The sequence below is a fragment of the Fistularia commersonii genome, chromosome 25 (genome assembly GCF_037954325.1).
Source record: "Fistularia commersonii isolate RoL2024-O1a breed Wild chromosome 25, RoL_Fcom_v1.0, whole genome shotgun sequence".
Lineage (NCBI taxonomy): Eukaryota > Metazoa > Chordata > Actinopteri > Syngnathiformes > Fistulariidae > Fistularia > Fistularia commersonii.
In genome coordinates this window covers 3,686,541-3,702,953 of record NC_141308.1, presented here as the reverse complement: position 1 = coordinate 3,702,953, position 16,413 = coordinate 3,686,541, and the positions used below count along the sequence as shown (strand labels likewise).

General features: G+C 39.5%; 1 protein-coding gene across 3 annotated transcripts in view; it reads right to left on the bottom strand.

Annotated features, from left to right (window-relative positions):
- kmt2cb (lysine (K)-specific methyltransferase 2Cb) overlaps positions 1–16,413 on the bottom strand; it is a 71,186-nt gene that overhangs the window by 42,927 nt on the left and 11,846 nt on the right. For all 3 annotated transcript variants that reach the window (XM_086171884.1, XM_086171886.1, XM_086171887.1), the window contains exons 3-9: positions 7,529–7,617; positions 5,269–5,416; positions 3,731–3,937; positions 1,561–1,670; positions 1,266–1,375; positions 570–732; positions 280–451 (exon numbers count right to left, since the gene is read on the bottom strand). In XM_086171884.1, coding sequence (XP_086028010.1) covers positions 280–451; positions 570–732; positions 1,266–1,375; positions 1,561–1,670; positions 3,731–3,937; positions 5,269–5,416; positions 7,529–7,617 — 999 coding nt within the window. The remainder of the gene's footprint in view (positions 1–279; positions 452–569; positions 733–1,265; positions 1,376–1,560; positions 1,671–3,730; positions 3,938–5,268; positions 5,417–7,528; positions 7,618–16,413) is intronic.

The following is a 16,413-nucleotide window of genomic DNA, read 5'->3' as shown; positions in this document are numbered from 1 at the left end:
TTAAGATGATACTGTTAAAATGTTTCTGTGGTTTTGTCCTGCGTTTGCTCACGCTTTTGTTCAGATTTGCACTAAAACATTTAATTCACAATGGCATTACTTTTGCAACAACGGGTAGACGATAAGGACACCATTAGTGTATTATTAAGTAACTGATGTTGATAAATGCTTGCTGTCAGAGGTAGTTTATCTTGATGTTTCCGTGCATATGAAATGTGTGCATATCTATGTGCACAAAAATCCTATGATGTACAAAATTTCGGTTGACAGATTACTTACTTGCATGTCTGGCAGACCTTGCACTCAGGGCACTGCCAGCCTGCCCTTCGTAGAGGGGTAACGGCTATATCCAGGCATATCCCATGGTAATGCTGACCACAACTGGTGCAGAAGAGCTGGTCCAGTAGATCCCCTGGGCTATCACATAGCGCACAATTTACATCATCTACAACTGTGGATGAGAAAAAGAAATAATTAAATTAGAAAGTAAACATTATACAATGTCGTCAGTATTCAATATATTTTACAATAGCTTCCAATGAAAATGTATCTGACTTTAACCAACTTACATTTTTGAATGGCCAAATCAATGTGTTCTGGGCAGAGGAGTGAGAGACTCCTGATATCCTGAAAGGTCCCAGCTGCCCCTGCACAGGGGTAATGGTAGAGTTGAGCACATCCTTCAGCACAGCACTTAATGGATGCTCCAAGGCGCTTACAGTATGCACAGTGCTGTAAAAAGAGCAACAGAACGTACACAATAAATAGACATTTGTTGCACAGGCAAGGAAACAACAAACTAATCTGAAACATTTGCTATTTATGATACAGCATATGAAGAGTAATTTAGCTATTAAAATCTGGTAGGAAAGCCAGTCAATGTCATATGTGAGGATCGGGGCTGTTGTTATAGGCCCTTAGAACCACAAATCCTAACAGAATCTCATCTACTTCATAATACTTTGTCTCTAAAGAGAATCCAAACAGTCATTCTGGAGATCAAGTAGAAGATTTGCTGACAGACTAGACAACCAATAGGCCGCAAACACAATCAGAGGGCAGTGTCGTCGCTAACGCAGAAGCTCAGGCCAGTTGAGTGGCATGACCTTTTCCATTTCACAGTAGACAGATCCACACTGCCGAGCCGACCTTTACCAGCCAGTCTGATCCATCAGCTTTACTGTGCCTCAGTAAAGCAGGCAGTCCCACCACAACACAACATTGTGTGAAAACCTATTACTCCTCGTCGCTCTTCGTAGACTCACCTTTGTGCTCCCTGAGTCAATGGCTCTGTCCACATTAAGCAGAGATTGTCCCTCGCCCTCACATACACCTTCGGACCATGAAGCACAACTCTGATGTGCCCAGCATTGCCCTGCAATATAATTTTGTTAATGATATGATTACATAGTCAGAATCACATCACTATACATTGACATCTCTGTGTTTCTGATACTTAAACATTAAAAGCTTTTAGACAAGGTCAGGTAGATCTACATGCTGGTATTTCATTCTAAGAACAAACAATCCTTGGAAAGGGAAAGGCTTAGTTGATTTTACCTGACTCAAAGAGAGACTGGACGTTAAGATCTTGTGGAAGTCCGACATGAGAAAGCTCATCCCAAAATCGACTGGCTGAGTCTGGTTCCCCCTCGAAGCTTTCAGACCCACTGGAACAATGAAGAGTTTTATTGAAAAAGGAGGTCAGTGCAGTTTTTTGTTTGTTTTTTTTTAAGAACTGCTAAAACATATGGTATGCAAAAGAAGAATCTTGAATCAACTCAGAAATGGAGCGCAGACACGGCAGTAGATGACATTTAGAACTTTTGTTCAGGGAAAAAAAAAAATAGGAATGTGAAGACGAGAGACTGAGCCGGAGGAAAATGTTAGAGAGCATATAAAAAGCGGTGGGAGAAAAGTGGGAGGGGAGGAGGAGGCAGAGGGCCATCTTGTTTGGCATGTGCACAAGAGGCTGGCTGTTCAGTCTCATGAAATCTATTGAAAAGGATGTGTTCCTCAGAGTCCCTGGCTTGAACTCGTGAGTTGTCTAGCATGCAACAAATGTGGAGAAGGGGTATTAGCATTTTAAAAGGGTCTCAATTCCAGTAAACAATCCAAGGGCCAAAAATCAAGAAACACTTTCTGGAGGCATGATGACAGATTCATGTTTAACAGCCTTGACAGCTTATTGTCTCAAGCTTAAGTGTCTTCAGCAATTGTGAGTTGCTCTTTCCCAATTCATCACATTATCAGTTTCCTTACACATTGTGCATCACTGAGAAATTTCAATTAGTTTCTCTTACCTTGAGTGTCTTAGTCTGTGTGGTACAACTGGTCAGTTGTCCACTTACACGTCACAAAAACAAATCAACACAATAGCTACAGGCAAGCTGCTAGAGGAAAATTGCTGCCACTCCCCATTTCATCAGAAAGAATTCAAGAGAGAATCCCTAAATTGTTTACAGCATCAAAGCAAACTAGTCTACTGTCCAAAAGATACTAAGGACAGTAATTTGCAACCACAATAGAAAAGAATACATTTTCTTGAATATATCAGCAAAATCAAATTTCTTACGCATCTGTCACCTCATGTGGTATGACAGGACCTTGGTCACATCTGACACAATGCCGAGATGTACAGTGAGAACCGAAGCTGTAAAGTGGAAGTTTCTCCCAATGGCATGTCCTTGTGTGTTAAGGTACAAGCCTTTATTTATGGTTTGCATGTATATAAGTAATTAAGGCAACATTATTTCTACTGACAGTACAAATAATTAATGCAATTTGGTTGCAGTGTGTCTAAGACTTTGACAGCGTTAACCTCTGTCTTCAATTCCTTTTGGAAAAACAGCCTTACAAGCTGATTACAAATCACACTGCTGTATTTGGAATGTTTCCAAACAGAATGTCATAATAATCAAAATAATTTTGCATTTTCATTATAACAAAATCATCTCACTGCATTGTTACAACAGTGACGCAGCCAAAAGTTTTCAGTAAGACCAGTGTGAGTGAGTATGTGTGTATTTGAATTCATGGGCTCTTAGAGGGGTGAGGATGAAGGGGACACTTTGCAGAACAAAAGCATATATTAGATGTTTAAGATTTTTTTTTTTTCCTCAAAAACAAAATCCACAGACACACTGTGGGTGGCAAACTATGTATTTAGATCTGCCATAGCATTCAAGGTGCGAGAATTCGACATTTACACTTCATGAAACTAATGGGTTCTTCCATTACTCATTGTCTGACTGGTGACACACAACCACTAAACTGAGTGCTGTTCCAGTTTCACCATTTTGGCAACTAACCCTTGTCTTGGTCTAAATCAATGCATTCTCAACATAATACCTATAGCTGAGGAAGATGCAGTCCTTACCTATTGGATATTCTAAATAGAAGATATCACAAAACAAACAACTTTTAAGCCATTGAAAAAGCACATTTTTAACAGGCTATTTTACAAATTGAATGCTCACTGGAAGCGCTGTCATACAATTTTACTACACATGGAAGTTTGATAAATACTCTTAAAACCGGAGAAATTTTCAAATACCTCTGGTTAGTACAAAACTGATTATTTTGTATTAATACTGGGGTTTGCAGTAAAGTAATGTCATTTCATTTTAATTTTCATTTCTTAGAGGTCATTATTATGTTTGTAATCATTAAATACAACTGGCAAACAGTCCAAACATTTTTTGCCAACGGTGTCTGCCAGGTTGCTTACTTTGTAGTTTCCCTCTGTCCTGAGGTGGTGTCTCCAGCCATTTTCGACTGCAGGGTTTTGTCACCATCACTGCCATTGCTCGTGGAGTCAACACCACTGTCGTGGCTGAAGAGGGCTTCAAACTGAGGTGTGGTGCTGAATACTTGTAGATCGCCCTGACCCAACAGACTATGGCCACCGCAGTAACAGAAGGCACAAAGATGCTCACTGAAAAAGAAAATGGTGGTAGAGGGTCTTTAATTATAAATGCACACCTACACTGACTTAATAAAGTGGCACACATGTCACCATGAATTAAGGCCTCCGTCTTTTGGCAACAGACCATTCTGCACATACATATTAACACTATCACTGAGTGAACACAAAAGATATGTTTCCTGGTATCTTTCATTAAGAAGACATAGATTTTCAGAAATCTTCAAACAAAGCGTTACTGTAATTTTAGGGGAGTTCATATTTTTTATATGTGATTATTTAAAACAGCCAAAGAGCTTAATACTGTGAAAAATGTATTGATGTAGTTTGTCTACTTGATGAATTAGGCGGAAATCCCACAAAAGTGTTTTTACATTAAATATGAAATTATTTCAATAATTTTGTCTTTGAAAATTACCATCATTTCCAGACTATTGAGCGCACCTCAATATGGGCCTCACCGGCTAGCCGATTGCTATCTTGGGCTTCCTCCTGCGCACTCAAACCATCAAAGTCGTCTTCTTCAGTGTCGGAGTTGAAAAGACTCAAAATTTCCCTGTCATTTCCTCAGTTCGATGTGACGAGGATAAATGCTTTGGCGGCGTGAAGCTCATTAGCCCCCCCCAAAAATGCATATATTTGCCGAATCGTTGGTTAAGTGAAAGAAGTCGCGGCCTATTGTCCAGAAATTACGGTAAGTAAAAATGTAATGCTTAGATAATGTAACTGAATTAATAACGGAGAAGGGATAACATTGTGTTTACCTCAGTCGGACACATTTAAACTTTGTGGTTGATTTCGTTGTTTTAAACTGACATTTGCTTTAACTGCTTATTTTCTTTATCAGCCTTGCTTGCACCAGGGGGTCAACTTTACACATTGCACTTCTAATAGGGTTTTATGTTTCAGAAGGGTGACCTATTATAACGGTAAAGCATTTCTAATTTCTAATCAAGCATTCATAACATGGGCCAGTGCTATCCAAGTAACACCACAACTATGAAGTGCCATGTTCTTCAGTATTCATCTTTTTTGGTGGCAGGGTATATACATTAGGTTATATATTATGTATAATGTACGGCATGAAATTGCCTTGTTTATAAGGAGGAGGAGTTGCTAGGACTTGCTTTTGGTTGGCCTGCCTACAACTGATGAAAGGTACCATAAACAAGCCAGGAGACAGATTCCAAACTCAAGCACAGCGTAATCTGGAACTCAACTGAAAACTCAATTTCAACAGATCCATGCATATACAGCATACAAGCCCATACCATTAAGTGCTGATAGACACTTGTTTGTAGTTATATACAAAACCAAAAATAAATCAAATTGGCATGCCTTACCTGTTTTTGACTCCTCTACCTGCGTGAACACGCGGTCCAGCTAAATTCTCAGCTAGTGGGCTCTGGGCCAGAGGGGAAGCGAGCTTGTCTTCTGCGAGCAAATCAGCAGTCATCATTTCCACAGTCTCTACTGGCTGGGTTTGTGTTTCTTATGGTAAAATGAAATGAACAGTGAAAATAAAAGCAAAAATTTAATTTCTCCAATACAATACATTTCATTTTCTCCAATACATGTATTGGTAGGGCAATACATTTTCTAGTAAAATATGCTCTATTCGTGGCTCTTCATTTTATTAGCAAATTCAACAGCTCATACAGAATAACCTGTTTGACAAAAGTTGCAGTCATACTTTTAAAAGTATAAAAGCGCCAGACTTTATTCTCGAAATAGATAGCTAATAATGGGGACCAGTGCTGAAAATACTACCCGATGGATATGATGGTCCCGGTTTAGATTATGGATTGTTGGGCACTATGCCAGTAAAAAAAGAAGTAAATAGAAATCAGTAATTTGTTAAACCTAGTTTGGACAATGTGAAACAAATGTTTGAAAATACATTAGCAAGAACAATGTTCTGAAAATGTATTTTGGAATTGTACATATCAAAAAATGTATTGATTGCTTAGTTCTGAAGATGAAACAGAAATATCACTGTTTAGTTGTGTGAATACATCCATAACCTTTAAATGGCCCACTTATGTACTCAAAGAAAGATAAATCATGTTCTGTACTACCATGTAAGCATATAGTTAATAAAACACTTACCTTTGAAAAATAAGTTTTCAAGCAATATGTTAGAAATTGCATTTCACTGAAATAATGTCAAGCTGGCTTATTGGCTTACATCCATGAAGATTGCATTATCTTCATCATGGATAATGTTTATGTCATAATACAAACTTGTTAAAGAAGAGAGACATTTTAACTATATATTAATGGAGATTATAGAAAACAACAAACTATAACAGCACGCAAATAACAAATGATGAAAAACAGGGTATTTTGAAACAAAAATAGGAATGCAGGGGATCCATGAGTATCAGTGTCTGGAGATCCATTCCTATGGACCGACAATGGTGATTTTTGATGCAAAACGGAACTAGCGTAGCCTAAATCCCTTACCTAACCTATAACACCCTAAAGTTATATGTATTTATAAGGAAACAAAACCAGGACACAGGAAAATAAAAGGGAGAACATAATTATAGTACAGAACAATGACAAAAATAAAACATTGAATTGAGAGCAATCCCCAAAATGACAATGACACTGTGCATTCTGTATAAAAAACAAACATACAAACACAAAAGTTAGATGTAAACAAAGCACGCAATATCCAAAGAGCCTCATCTGAGACACAAGTGATGTCACCTATCCCAAACAAACGTACAACTGTGTAATCTACTGCCACCGTCACAGACAAGTTTGCATGCAATGATAGAATGTCATGTCACACTATTTCAAGTCAATATGTATTTTACCACCATAAAGTTGAAACGCCATAGTTTGAGGACCCCCCTTTTCTCTATTTCTGCTAATATGCTTGTCCACAAAATTCCATACACAATTTGGGGGATATTAATATCTCCTGGATTTCCATAAGGCTGATATTAGGCTTATATTAGAGACCCACTGTTGGGCCTAAGCCTGTTTTGGTGGACAATAGATTTGACTATGATTAAAAACAAATAGAACCCATTGCAACTTCTTAAAAATAAGTTATTGTTGATGGAAGGAACAATTTCAAAAGCAAGAGTACAGCATGCCACCGGAAAAGCCTTCATCAATATATCTGGTGTAACGACAGGACAATTCTAAGATCTATAAGAATGGGAGGTATGATCATGTGATCTGCACATATAAAAAAGCACATAAATGGGTCCAGAGAGACTGATGGGATTTTAAAAAGCTTTTAGAGGGCATTAGCCCAGGGCTCTTTCCCACTGCACCTCAATGCCAATCTCACAGCAGCAGGAGAGAGGGAAGCAGCACACACGCACACATGCATGCACGCACACACACACACACACTTCATAGCTCAAGCTAAACCCTTTCAATTATAGCCCTGAAGTTGAAGTATGGAGTGCCAAGAAAAAGCGCTCATCCATCCTTCTTTAGGAAGGGGAAACTCCTCTACCCTTACTAAAATATGCTCTGATGTCCTTCCTGCATTCAGGTATTAAATGCTTTATTGCAATAGAATATGAAACCACACAAATAAGTTCAAAAGCTAGCAACACGATGGTAATGTGCTCTCACCTGTGTCCTGAGGACTTGTGGTCTCTGTTATCTCAGTTCCATCCATGCTGTCTTCCTCATCCACGATAACCCTCCCTCGAGTGCGACCCCTATGAAGAAAAGAAATAGAGGCCCATTAAAAATATAGAATACATGCGTCTTACTTGAGTATATTGAATATGATGACTGCCCTTAAGAGACATTTAAGTCAATGGGCACAGTAACTTAAGTGGCAGTGTGCTAGTCTTGTGTTAAATTATCATTTGACCATGAGGGGAATGCCATCGAGAATGACAAGGGAAATATTGGACAGTTATTTACAAAAAAACTCCTAAAAATGATTGGAGACACCTGTAAACTGAGGGAAGACTTAGTGCATTTGTTTAATGTTTAAGAATTCCGTTTTCTTAGCCTGTTGCCTGTTTTTAATGAAGCAGCACTATAAAGGGGGGCTAAGGAGTATTCATAAACCACTCCCTCTTTTGAGGATTCAATGTATTTTTGTTGTTAAACTGATCTCATAATTCAAAAACGGACATTACTTACTTCCATTAACTCTACCAAGAATATTATGCTAGCATAATAAGTCTCAGAGAACTGTGTTCTCATTTCCCACCGTTTTACAGAAACAGTGAAGGTGCTAATGCTAATTTGTGTTAATTCTATTTTTTCAGCTGCTTCTGCTACAAATACTCTTATTTTTCGGTTGTGTTTTTATGCTACAGCAAACACAGCAACAATTGCATTCAAAACTCTATAATGTTATATTTTAAAGTGAGTGACAATAATTGCATGCTTTAATGAACAGTGCTTCTTATTAGGGAAAAAAATATATAAATGAGGATCCCCTAATAAATTTAAGTTGTGTCCTGTCTACACAAATTTAACCATACTGTAAAACCACTGCCACTTACAACAACTCCTTTACCTAAATCAAGGCAGGACAGATGAACAGTCATATCTAATTTCACAATTTTGACTGCTGAACATTGGCACATCTCTCTCTCTCTCACTCTCACACTCTCTCTCACTCATCCCGCCCCAACCCTTGTACATTATCCTGCTGACAGTGTCACAGGGGAGCACGAATCAAGGCTGGCTGACACTGGCCAAGAGATGGAGTTCACCCCCTGGACCAGTTGCCAGTCACCCACAGGATGATATATCCTTCACTCTCACTGTCATGCCTAATGACAATTTCAGAGTCATCATTATCTTATTGCATTTTTGGAGGTCTGCAGGAGAAGCCGGAATATCCAGGGAAAACCTGAGCAAGTTCAAAGAAAACATGCAAATACACACCTAAGGTGATTTTACACTACACAGTTCAAGCACGATTCAACTTTTTTTTTGGTTTCCATTACAGGTAGCACATGGTATCCTGTACCATTTTAGTTCCTGCACAGTACCTATTCTAAGGGAGCAGAGCTGACAATAACCTGGAACGTTAAGAGACCTGCCGTTTTAATTTCTATTTATTTATTTTTTCAAAGACCTGCAAGAACTGCACATTAACAAGGAAACCGCTGCATTTCCACACCCATAGTATTCTCAGGCTCTTTTCTTGCTTTTTGTGTATCTGACAAAAGCCAGAGACCAAGCATCAAGTACACCATGGCCCCGATATCCGCCATTGTTTGTGAGTTAAGTTTCACATATTCAATGACCTCACAGTGGTTTTATGCTGCTATGCTATGACAACCCGCCCACTATGGGTAGGCACTACGAATTAATGGAAACCCATCCAAACAGAGTCGAGTCCTGCCCAAACTCTGGAAAAGCGGCATTAAAAGGCCATAGACTTTTAACCCAGGACCCATTCGCTGTCAGGTGAGTGCTAACTGCTATCCCCTTTTAAATATTCCCTGCAAATCTGAAATCACCCAGTCTTTGCTCTAGAGCATTTGTCAGTGAAACACATTTGTTACACAATAGCACACTCTCTAATAGCATCAAAGCAAAAGTGTGTAAGTGTTTATGTAGCATCATTTATACAAAAGATACCAGTAAGACAAAACAAAGATGCCAGAAATAAGTTATGAAAGAAGTTGTAAAATTTGAGAACTCAGGTGGATCTAAACAAACCCAAAACAACACAATAAATAAAAACTGCAATATCCCAATTCCCACAAGATATTGTTTGATTGATATACTACCTTCTGCATACTGTATTGGCACTTTATTGACGGCTAATGGGGAAAAAGATTTTGTAAGTATGATATTTGTTTGTGATAGAGCAATTTCATGAGGGGTCATAGAAAAAAAATCTGATTCTAAAGTGCCTTATAATGCAACAGTGATTCTCTAACCTCATCCCAATCATCATGGCAACCACAGATTAACTGCTCACAAGTACACTTGAGTAACCTCTTTCTGTTGACAGGTGAATCAAAAAAATTATATTTTTGTATGAGGGTGTTATTTGATCAGAAAATGCTAAAATAAATCTGTGGCCTTTGATAATTTTGTACAGAGAATAATTATATTACATTAGACTGATAGTAGCTACAGGGTGCAAACAAACATGTATACATTTCTAAGAGAAACCAATTATGGAAGAGGTGGCTTACATACAATGTCAAAACCTCTTAAATAGATGCTTACTTACAGATAAAATAGGCAAACATACCTTATATCTCTCTACCACTACACCACTCAATAAGTGCCAAGTAAAGGCCATAAAACTAAGGCCAGCAAACAGCTTGAAGGGGTAAGTTGTACTTTTGTTGTTTAAAAATGCCTGCCATCCATCCATCTTCTACCGCTTATCTAGGGTTGGGTTGCCGAGGCAGCACCCAGGGGAGCAAGGCCCAGACTTCTCTCTCCCAAGCCACTTGCTCCAGCTCTTCCAGGGGGATCCTGAGGCAATCCCATGGCTAGATACATAGTTTCTGCAACGTGTCCTGGGTCTGGGGGCCTCCTCCCAGTTGGACATGCCTCCAACCAGAAGGTAACTTGTCCAGATGCCTGAGCCACCCCATCTGACTTCTCCCAATGCCGAAGTGTAGCAACTCTACTCTGGGCCCAACCCGGGTGGCTGATCCACTCTGCAGAGAAAACTCATTTCGGTCGCTTAGATCTGTGATCTCATTCTTTTGATCACTAAACACAGCTCATGACAATAAGTGACGGTAGGAATGGAGATTGAGCGTTAAATTGAGAGCTTTGCCTTTTGGCTTAGCTCCTTCCTTACCAGGATCGGTGCAGTCTGCATCACTGCTGATGCTGCACCGACCCACCTGTTGATCTCCCACTACATCCTGCAGTCATTCATGAAGAAGAACCTGAGGTACTTGAACTCCTCCACTTGGGTCAGAGCCTCACCCCTGACCTGGAAGGGGCATGCCAACAGTTTATGGCTTAGAATCATGGTCTCGGATTTGGAGATGCTGATCCTCGTTCGGGCTGCTTCACATTCGACTGAACCACCCCAGCAAGAGCTACAGATCAGGGACCAATGAAGCAAACAGGATCACATCACCTGCAAAAAGAAGAGGCCCAATCCTGCAGCCACCAAACGTGATCCCCTAAACACCCTGGCTGCGCCTAGAAATTCTATACATAAAGGTTATGAACAGAGTCGGTGAGAAAGGGCAGCCCTGGTAGAATAGATCTCTCACCGGAATAAAATCTGACTTACAACCAACAATACGGACCAAGCTCTGGCATCAACCATACAGGGCCTGAACAGTGCATATTACAGGATTCGGAACCTCTACTCCTGGGGCACCCCCTACAGGATTCGCCACATGAAACAGTCTAATGCCTTCTTCAGGTCCAAAACACACATGCACACTGGTAGGCCAAACTAAACTCTCATGCGTCCTTAGGGACTCTTGCTGAGCTGGTCCACTGTTTGACAACGTGGACAAAAAACACACTACTCCTCCTGAATCCAAGATTCAATGATCTGACAGACCCTCCTCTCCAGCACCACAGAGTAGACCATACCCGGGAGACTGAGGAGTGTCATCCCCCTGTAGTTAGGGGCACACATGCCGATCCCCCTTTTTAAAGAGGGGGATTGCCTACTCGGATTGCCAATAAGGCGGCCCTGTCCCCGCCTTCGCAGAGGCGTGTCAACCAGCAATGCCCCACAACATCCAGAGCCTTGAGGACCTCATCCACTCTCGGGGCCCTGCCACAGAAGAGCTTTTTGACTACCTTGGTAACTTCAACCCAAGAAATAGTTTGACCCACCCCGAATTCCCCTGACTCTGCTTCCTCATTGGAAGGTGTGTTGTCGGGATAAGGAGGTCTTGGAAGTATTCCTTTCAGTGATCCGCAAAGTCTCGAGTCAAAGTCAACAGCGCACCATTCCCACTGTACACAGTGTTGACTTTGCGTTGCTTTACCCTACTGAGACGCCAAATGGCAAACCACAATCTCCTTGATGCCCTTCAGAAGTTGTTCTCCATGTTCTCCATGGCCTCCCCGAACTCCTCCCTAACCCGGGTTTTTGCCTCAGTGACCACCGAAGCCGCATGTCAATTGGCCTGCCAGTACCAGTCAGCTGCCTCCGCAGCCCCACAGGCCAGAAAGGTCAGATAAGACTCCTTCACAGTTGTTGAAACTCTTCTGTCAAATTGCACAGAAACTAAGAAAATCAATACGTCTTATTTCAAGCATATCATGTCTGCTTTACTAGAGATTCTAATGACATTAGCACAGGGCACAGGAGGTTATATACATTGTATTCTTTCAAAATTAAAGGCACCACCACCTGTGCACCTTTTTAAAACTAGTGGAGTTTTGCAACAAGGTATGGTTCCCGATCACCCATTCAGCAGGTTTGAGGATGTGTAAATCATGATCACAGCAAGTGAACTCCATAAAAGCTGCCTCTAATATCCTTTGGTCAGGCACTTAGATGCTTAGCTGAACAATTCAGGTGATTCCCCCAGCTTTTATTATTACTGGGAGGAAACTAATATGGTTTAAAGAACAAACTGCTACAGGGCAATATATATTCATATATATATATATACATACCATTTGGTTTATATATATTATATAATTAAAAGTGCATTGGTATGCGCTGACTTTTCTAATTGTAGTGTTTCACAAAAAAGACCTCATAATTTTGTCCTGCCACAGCTTCATAATGAATCAATTCTCTATACTTTAGATATGCTTTGGAAATGCCCACTTCTAGTCGCTTTCATTATTGTAGTTGGTATTATGTTAAAGCTGGCATAAGGCTGTAGTAAACTACATTAACAATTGTGTAACTGAATGAAATTAATTCGGATCAATGCAAGTGTTTCACGAGAAATAATGGTCAACTTTTAAACTGCTTTCTGGTGAATTTAAGTGGCATGGCTCAAGTTGTAAGAGTGATCATCTTGGTGCCTGGTTCCGTCACTGAGTTCCACCTAGCCTGCCAAAGTGTTGTTAAGCAAAACACTGAACCCCAAAATGCTACATAGGCGGTATTTAGTGGCTACCCACTGCTTACAATTATTCAATGATTGGTGCTCTGTATTTTAACCTATTTCCCCGATGTTGGGTTGTGTATAACTAAATGTGACAAATTGAAGGATTTCAGAAAACTTACCGATGGTGAAACTCATTACAATGACCTAAGGCTATCAAGTACTGTTGATAAGTTCTGTATACAGTGACTCTGCAAAATATCATAAACACTAAAGCCTAACAGAATATATTTCGTCATATTAAACTTTCTGGTCAGTTTTGCAAAATTTAACAAATTAGGCCAAAATTGAGCACAGAAAATGCATGGCCTAGTATTAAGAGTGTTATCCTGTTAAATGATCCAAAAGTTGAGATAGCACTCAATTCCTCCAGTGCCATTGTAACATTTTTTTTCCACTTCAACCTACTCAAAGCTCTTTAAATGTCAAGAAAAATACATGACAATATTTTTAGACTTTTTAAATCTTTCATGACAGCAAATCAGACACCTACATTTCCAGCCATGACAGGGTGCAACTCATAGAGATGCGCAGGCTCAGCACATACCCTCTTTTACATTAAGTGTGGAGAGATCTGTCAGAGTCAGCATACTCCAGCAGGAGCTCAGTTAACCTAATCTTGGAAGTGCCACTTGGAGGGTATAATTGACATAGCAGCAAATTAAATAGCAACATCAATTGTTAGCATGCTAAATGGAAAGAACAAATTGCTAAAATAGGAGCACTGTGTCTCAGGGATAGACGATAGGCAATGCGGGACTGGGAGTAGATTTGGGTAATACTGGTGCCAGTAGAGAGAAAAATCACAAATGGCTTACAGCCAAATAAACCCCTCCCTCTAAACTATATCCATGTCAAGATAAGAAAGTATTCCAAAATAAATGTACTGTGGATGAATGAGGCTTGTGCCACACAACCACTACTTCAAAGTTACCTGTAAAATATAATTCAAAGAGAGTCAACCAAGAGTTTCAGTGTACATTTAGAAATTGCGGAGGCCAAAGATCAGCCTTTTGGTGTAATTTTTCATCTTACAAACCAAGATATGATACAGACAATGAAATCAGGGAGCGATTTAAAAATTTCACATAGAAATAAGGGAACATTATACTCCTGATAAAAAATGTTTAAAAAAATGATTGTGATGTTTAAGAAATAAAAGGGAGTGATTTTTTCTTTCAATTGATGCAATTATCTACTTTTGGTGTAATCACCACTAAAGACGCAGTATTTGCTTTGCAAATGTTGACAGAGTAATACAAAGAAGGTTAGAGAGAAGTTGCATTGTGCCTTTAAAGAGTTAGATGTAATATATGTGTCTAAATGAATCTATGAATGTATGCATCTGTAGTGGCAGGGAAGTATATTAGAGTGGTGCATGATATGTATGACAACTGTGAGACAATTTTGGGGTGTGCCATAGGTGTGACAGAAGAGTTTAAGGTGGAGGTGGGACTGCGTCAGGGATCAGCCCTGAGCCACATCTTGTTTGTCTTCTGGCTTTCTTTACTATGGAGATGGACAGGCTGACAGATGAGGTTAGACAGGAATCACCATGGAATGTGGTGTTTGCAGATGACAATGTGATCTGTGAGAGCAGGGAACAGGTGGAGGAAAATCTAGAGAGGTGAAGGTATGCCTTGGAAGGGAGACGAGTGAAGATTAGCCACAGCAAGACAGAATGTGTGTGTGAATGAGAGGAACCCAAGTTGAACAATGAGGCTACAGGGGGTAGAGATAAGGAAGGTGAAGGATTTTAGGAACCTAGGGTCAAGAGCACACAGCAATGGAGTGTGGAAAAGATGTAAAGAAACATGTTTAGGCAGGATTGTAATGGATGGAGAAAACTGTCAGATGTGCAATAGAAGAGTTTCAACCAGATAGAAAGGAAAGGTGTACAAGACGATGGGGAGACCGGCAATGTTGTATAATTTAGAGACCGTTGCATTGAGGAAAAGACAGAAAGCAGAACCGCGGGTGGAACAGATTAAAATGTTGAGGTTCTCTTTGGGATTAACAAGGATTGGGAGTAATGACAAAGAAATAGTCCAGAGGGACAGTATACGTTAGATGTAGTGGAGATAACGTCAGAGAAACCGAAATTAAATGGTTTGGACATGAGGAGGAAATATATTGAAAATAGGGGTAGAAGGATGCTCATGTTGGAACTGCCAGGTAGGAAGACATGAAGTTGGTTGGTGTGAGAGAAGAGTATGCAGAGAATAGGGTTAGATGAGAGCAGATTATTCACTGTGGTGACCCCTGAAGGCAGCAGTCGAAAAGAAGTTAAATGACAATACCACAAATTTAAGAAAAACGTGCTGACTGCAGTTGAGAAGACTGACTTTTTTTTTTCCTTCGGATTCCACATGTTCAAAAACTATACATCAGAACGAAATACAATAAAATAATTCTTTTTAGTGAAAAAGAGTATGCAAAAAGCACCATTTTGCCATCTTGTGACATATTTTGTCTTTGACACTTGGTATTGTTTGCATTGCATTATACTAGATAGGCATGAGAGAACAGAAGAGTTATCAAAAAAAAGATACTATTATTTCTATGATTTGGCCCTGTGCCGTTCCTGGGATTTATAATTTTGTGTTCTTACTGATCTGATGATGTTTAAACACTGGACTTGTTCTGCGTTATGATTTTAATCATCAAGTTCAAATGTTTGATCATGTTCCATGTTTATGTCCACATTACATTAAAATAAATATATCACTATGATCCACACACAAAATGAAGGTTATGAAAAAGTATAATATTTCACAAATGTCAGCATTGAGATAGTTATTTTACCAACAAATGTTTAAGACTTATTCAACCACATACCCTGCACCATATCAACCCCCTAAGTCCCATCACAGGGAGAAAGGGGAAAAAAGAAGGTGAAAATAATGCTGTGGTAAGTAGACCCAGCAAGGGAGGTGTTGCTGAGAAAACCAGACAAGGATCTTAATATTCTGGAATGACTGAAAAGCAAATGGGGCTTGAATAAACCTGGTAAACTCTAACAACCAGGTTTACGAGAGCAATTTTTAACAGTCTTGGTGTGAAAATTGGTCTTAACTCTTTACATAACTACTTTAAATGAATATTGACTATAACAGAGGACCATTTCATAAGACAAAAAGGTTTTGAAGAGAATACATTGGTCTTACACGGCCGTTTTAAGGCAAACCTTATGCAGCTTTGGCCTCTGCTGAGTAACATTACAGGCTCTTAATAGAATTTAGAGCAGGTGAACAGCAACTATTCACCTTATTACAAAACAGATAAAATGTATCAGGAAATTCTTGGATGCAGTACATAATTCATATATATCTGTATATAAAATAATCAAATATTTTTCTTTGCCAAAAGCCAAGCATCTAAAATCTTCAATCTTTAAACTTTCACTTTCAATTTAAGTGAAAATGGAATACAAATATGAATTAGCTCCTACTGTAGTGGCCTAGCCTTCAT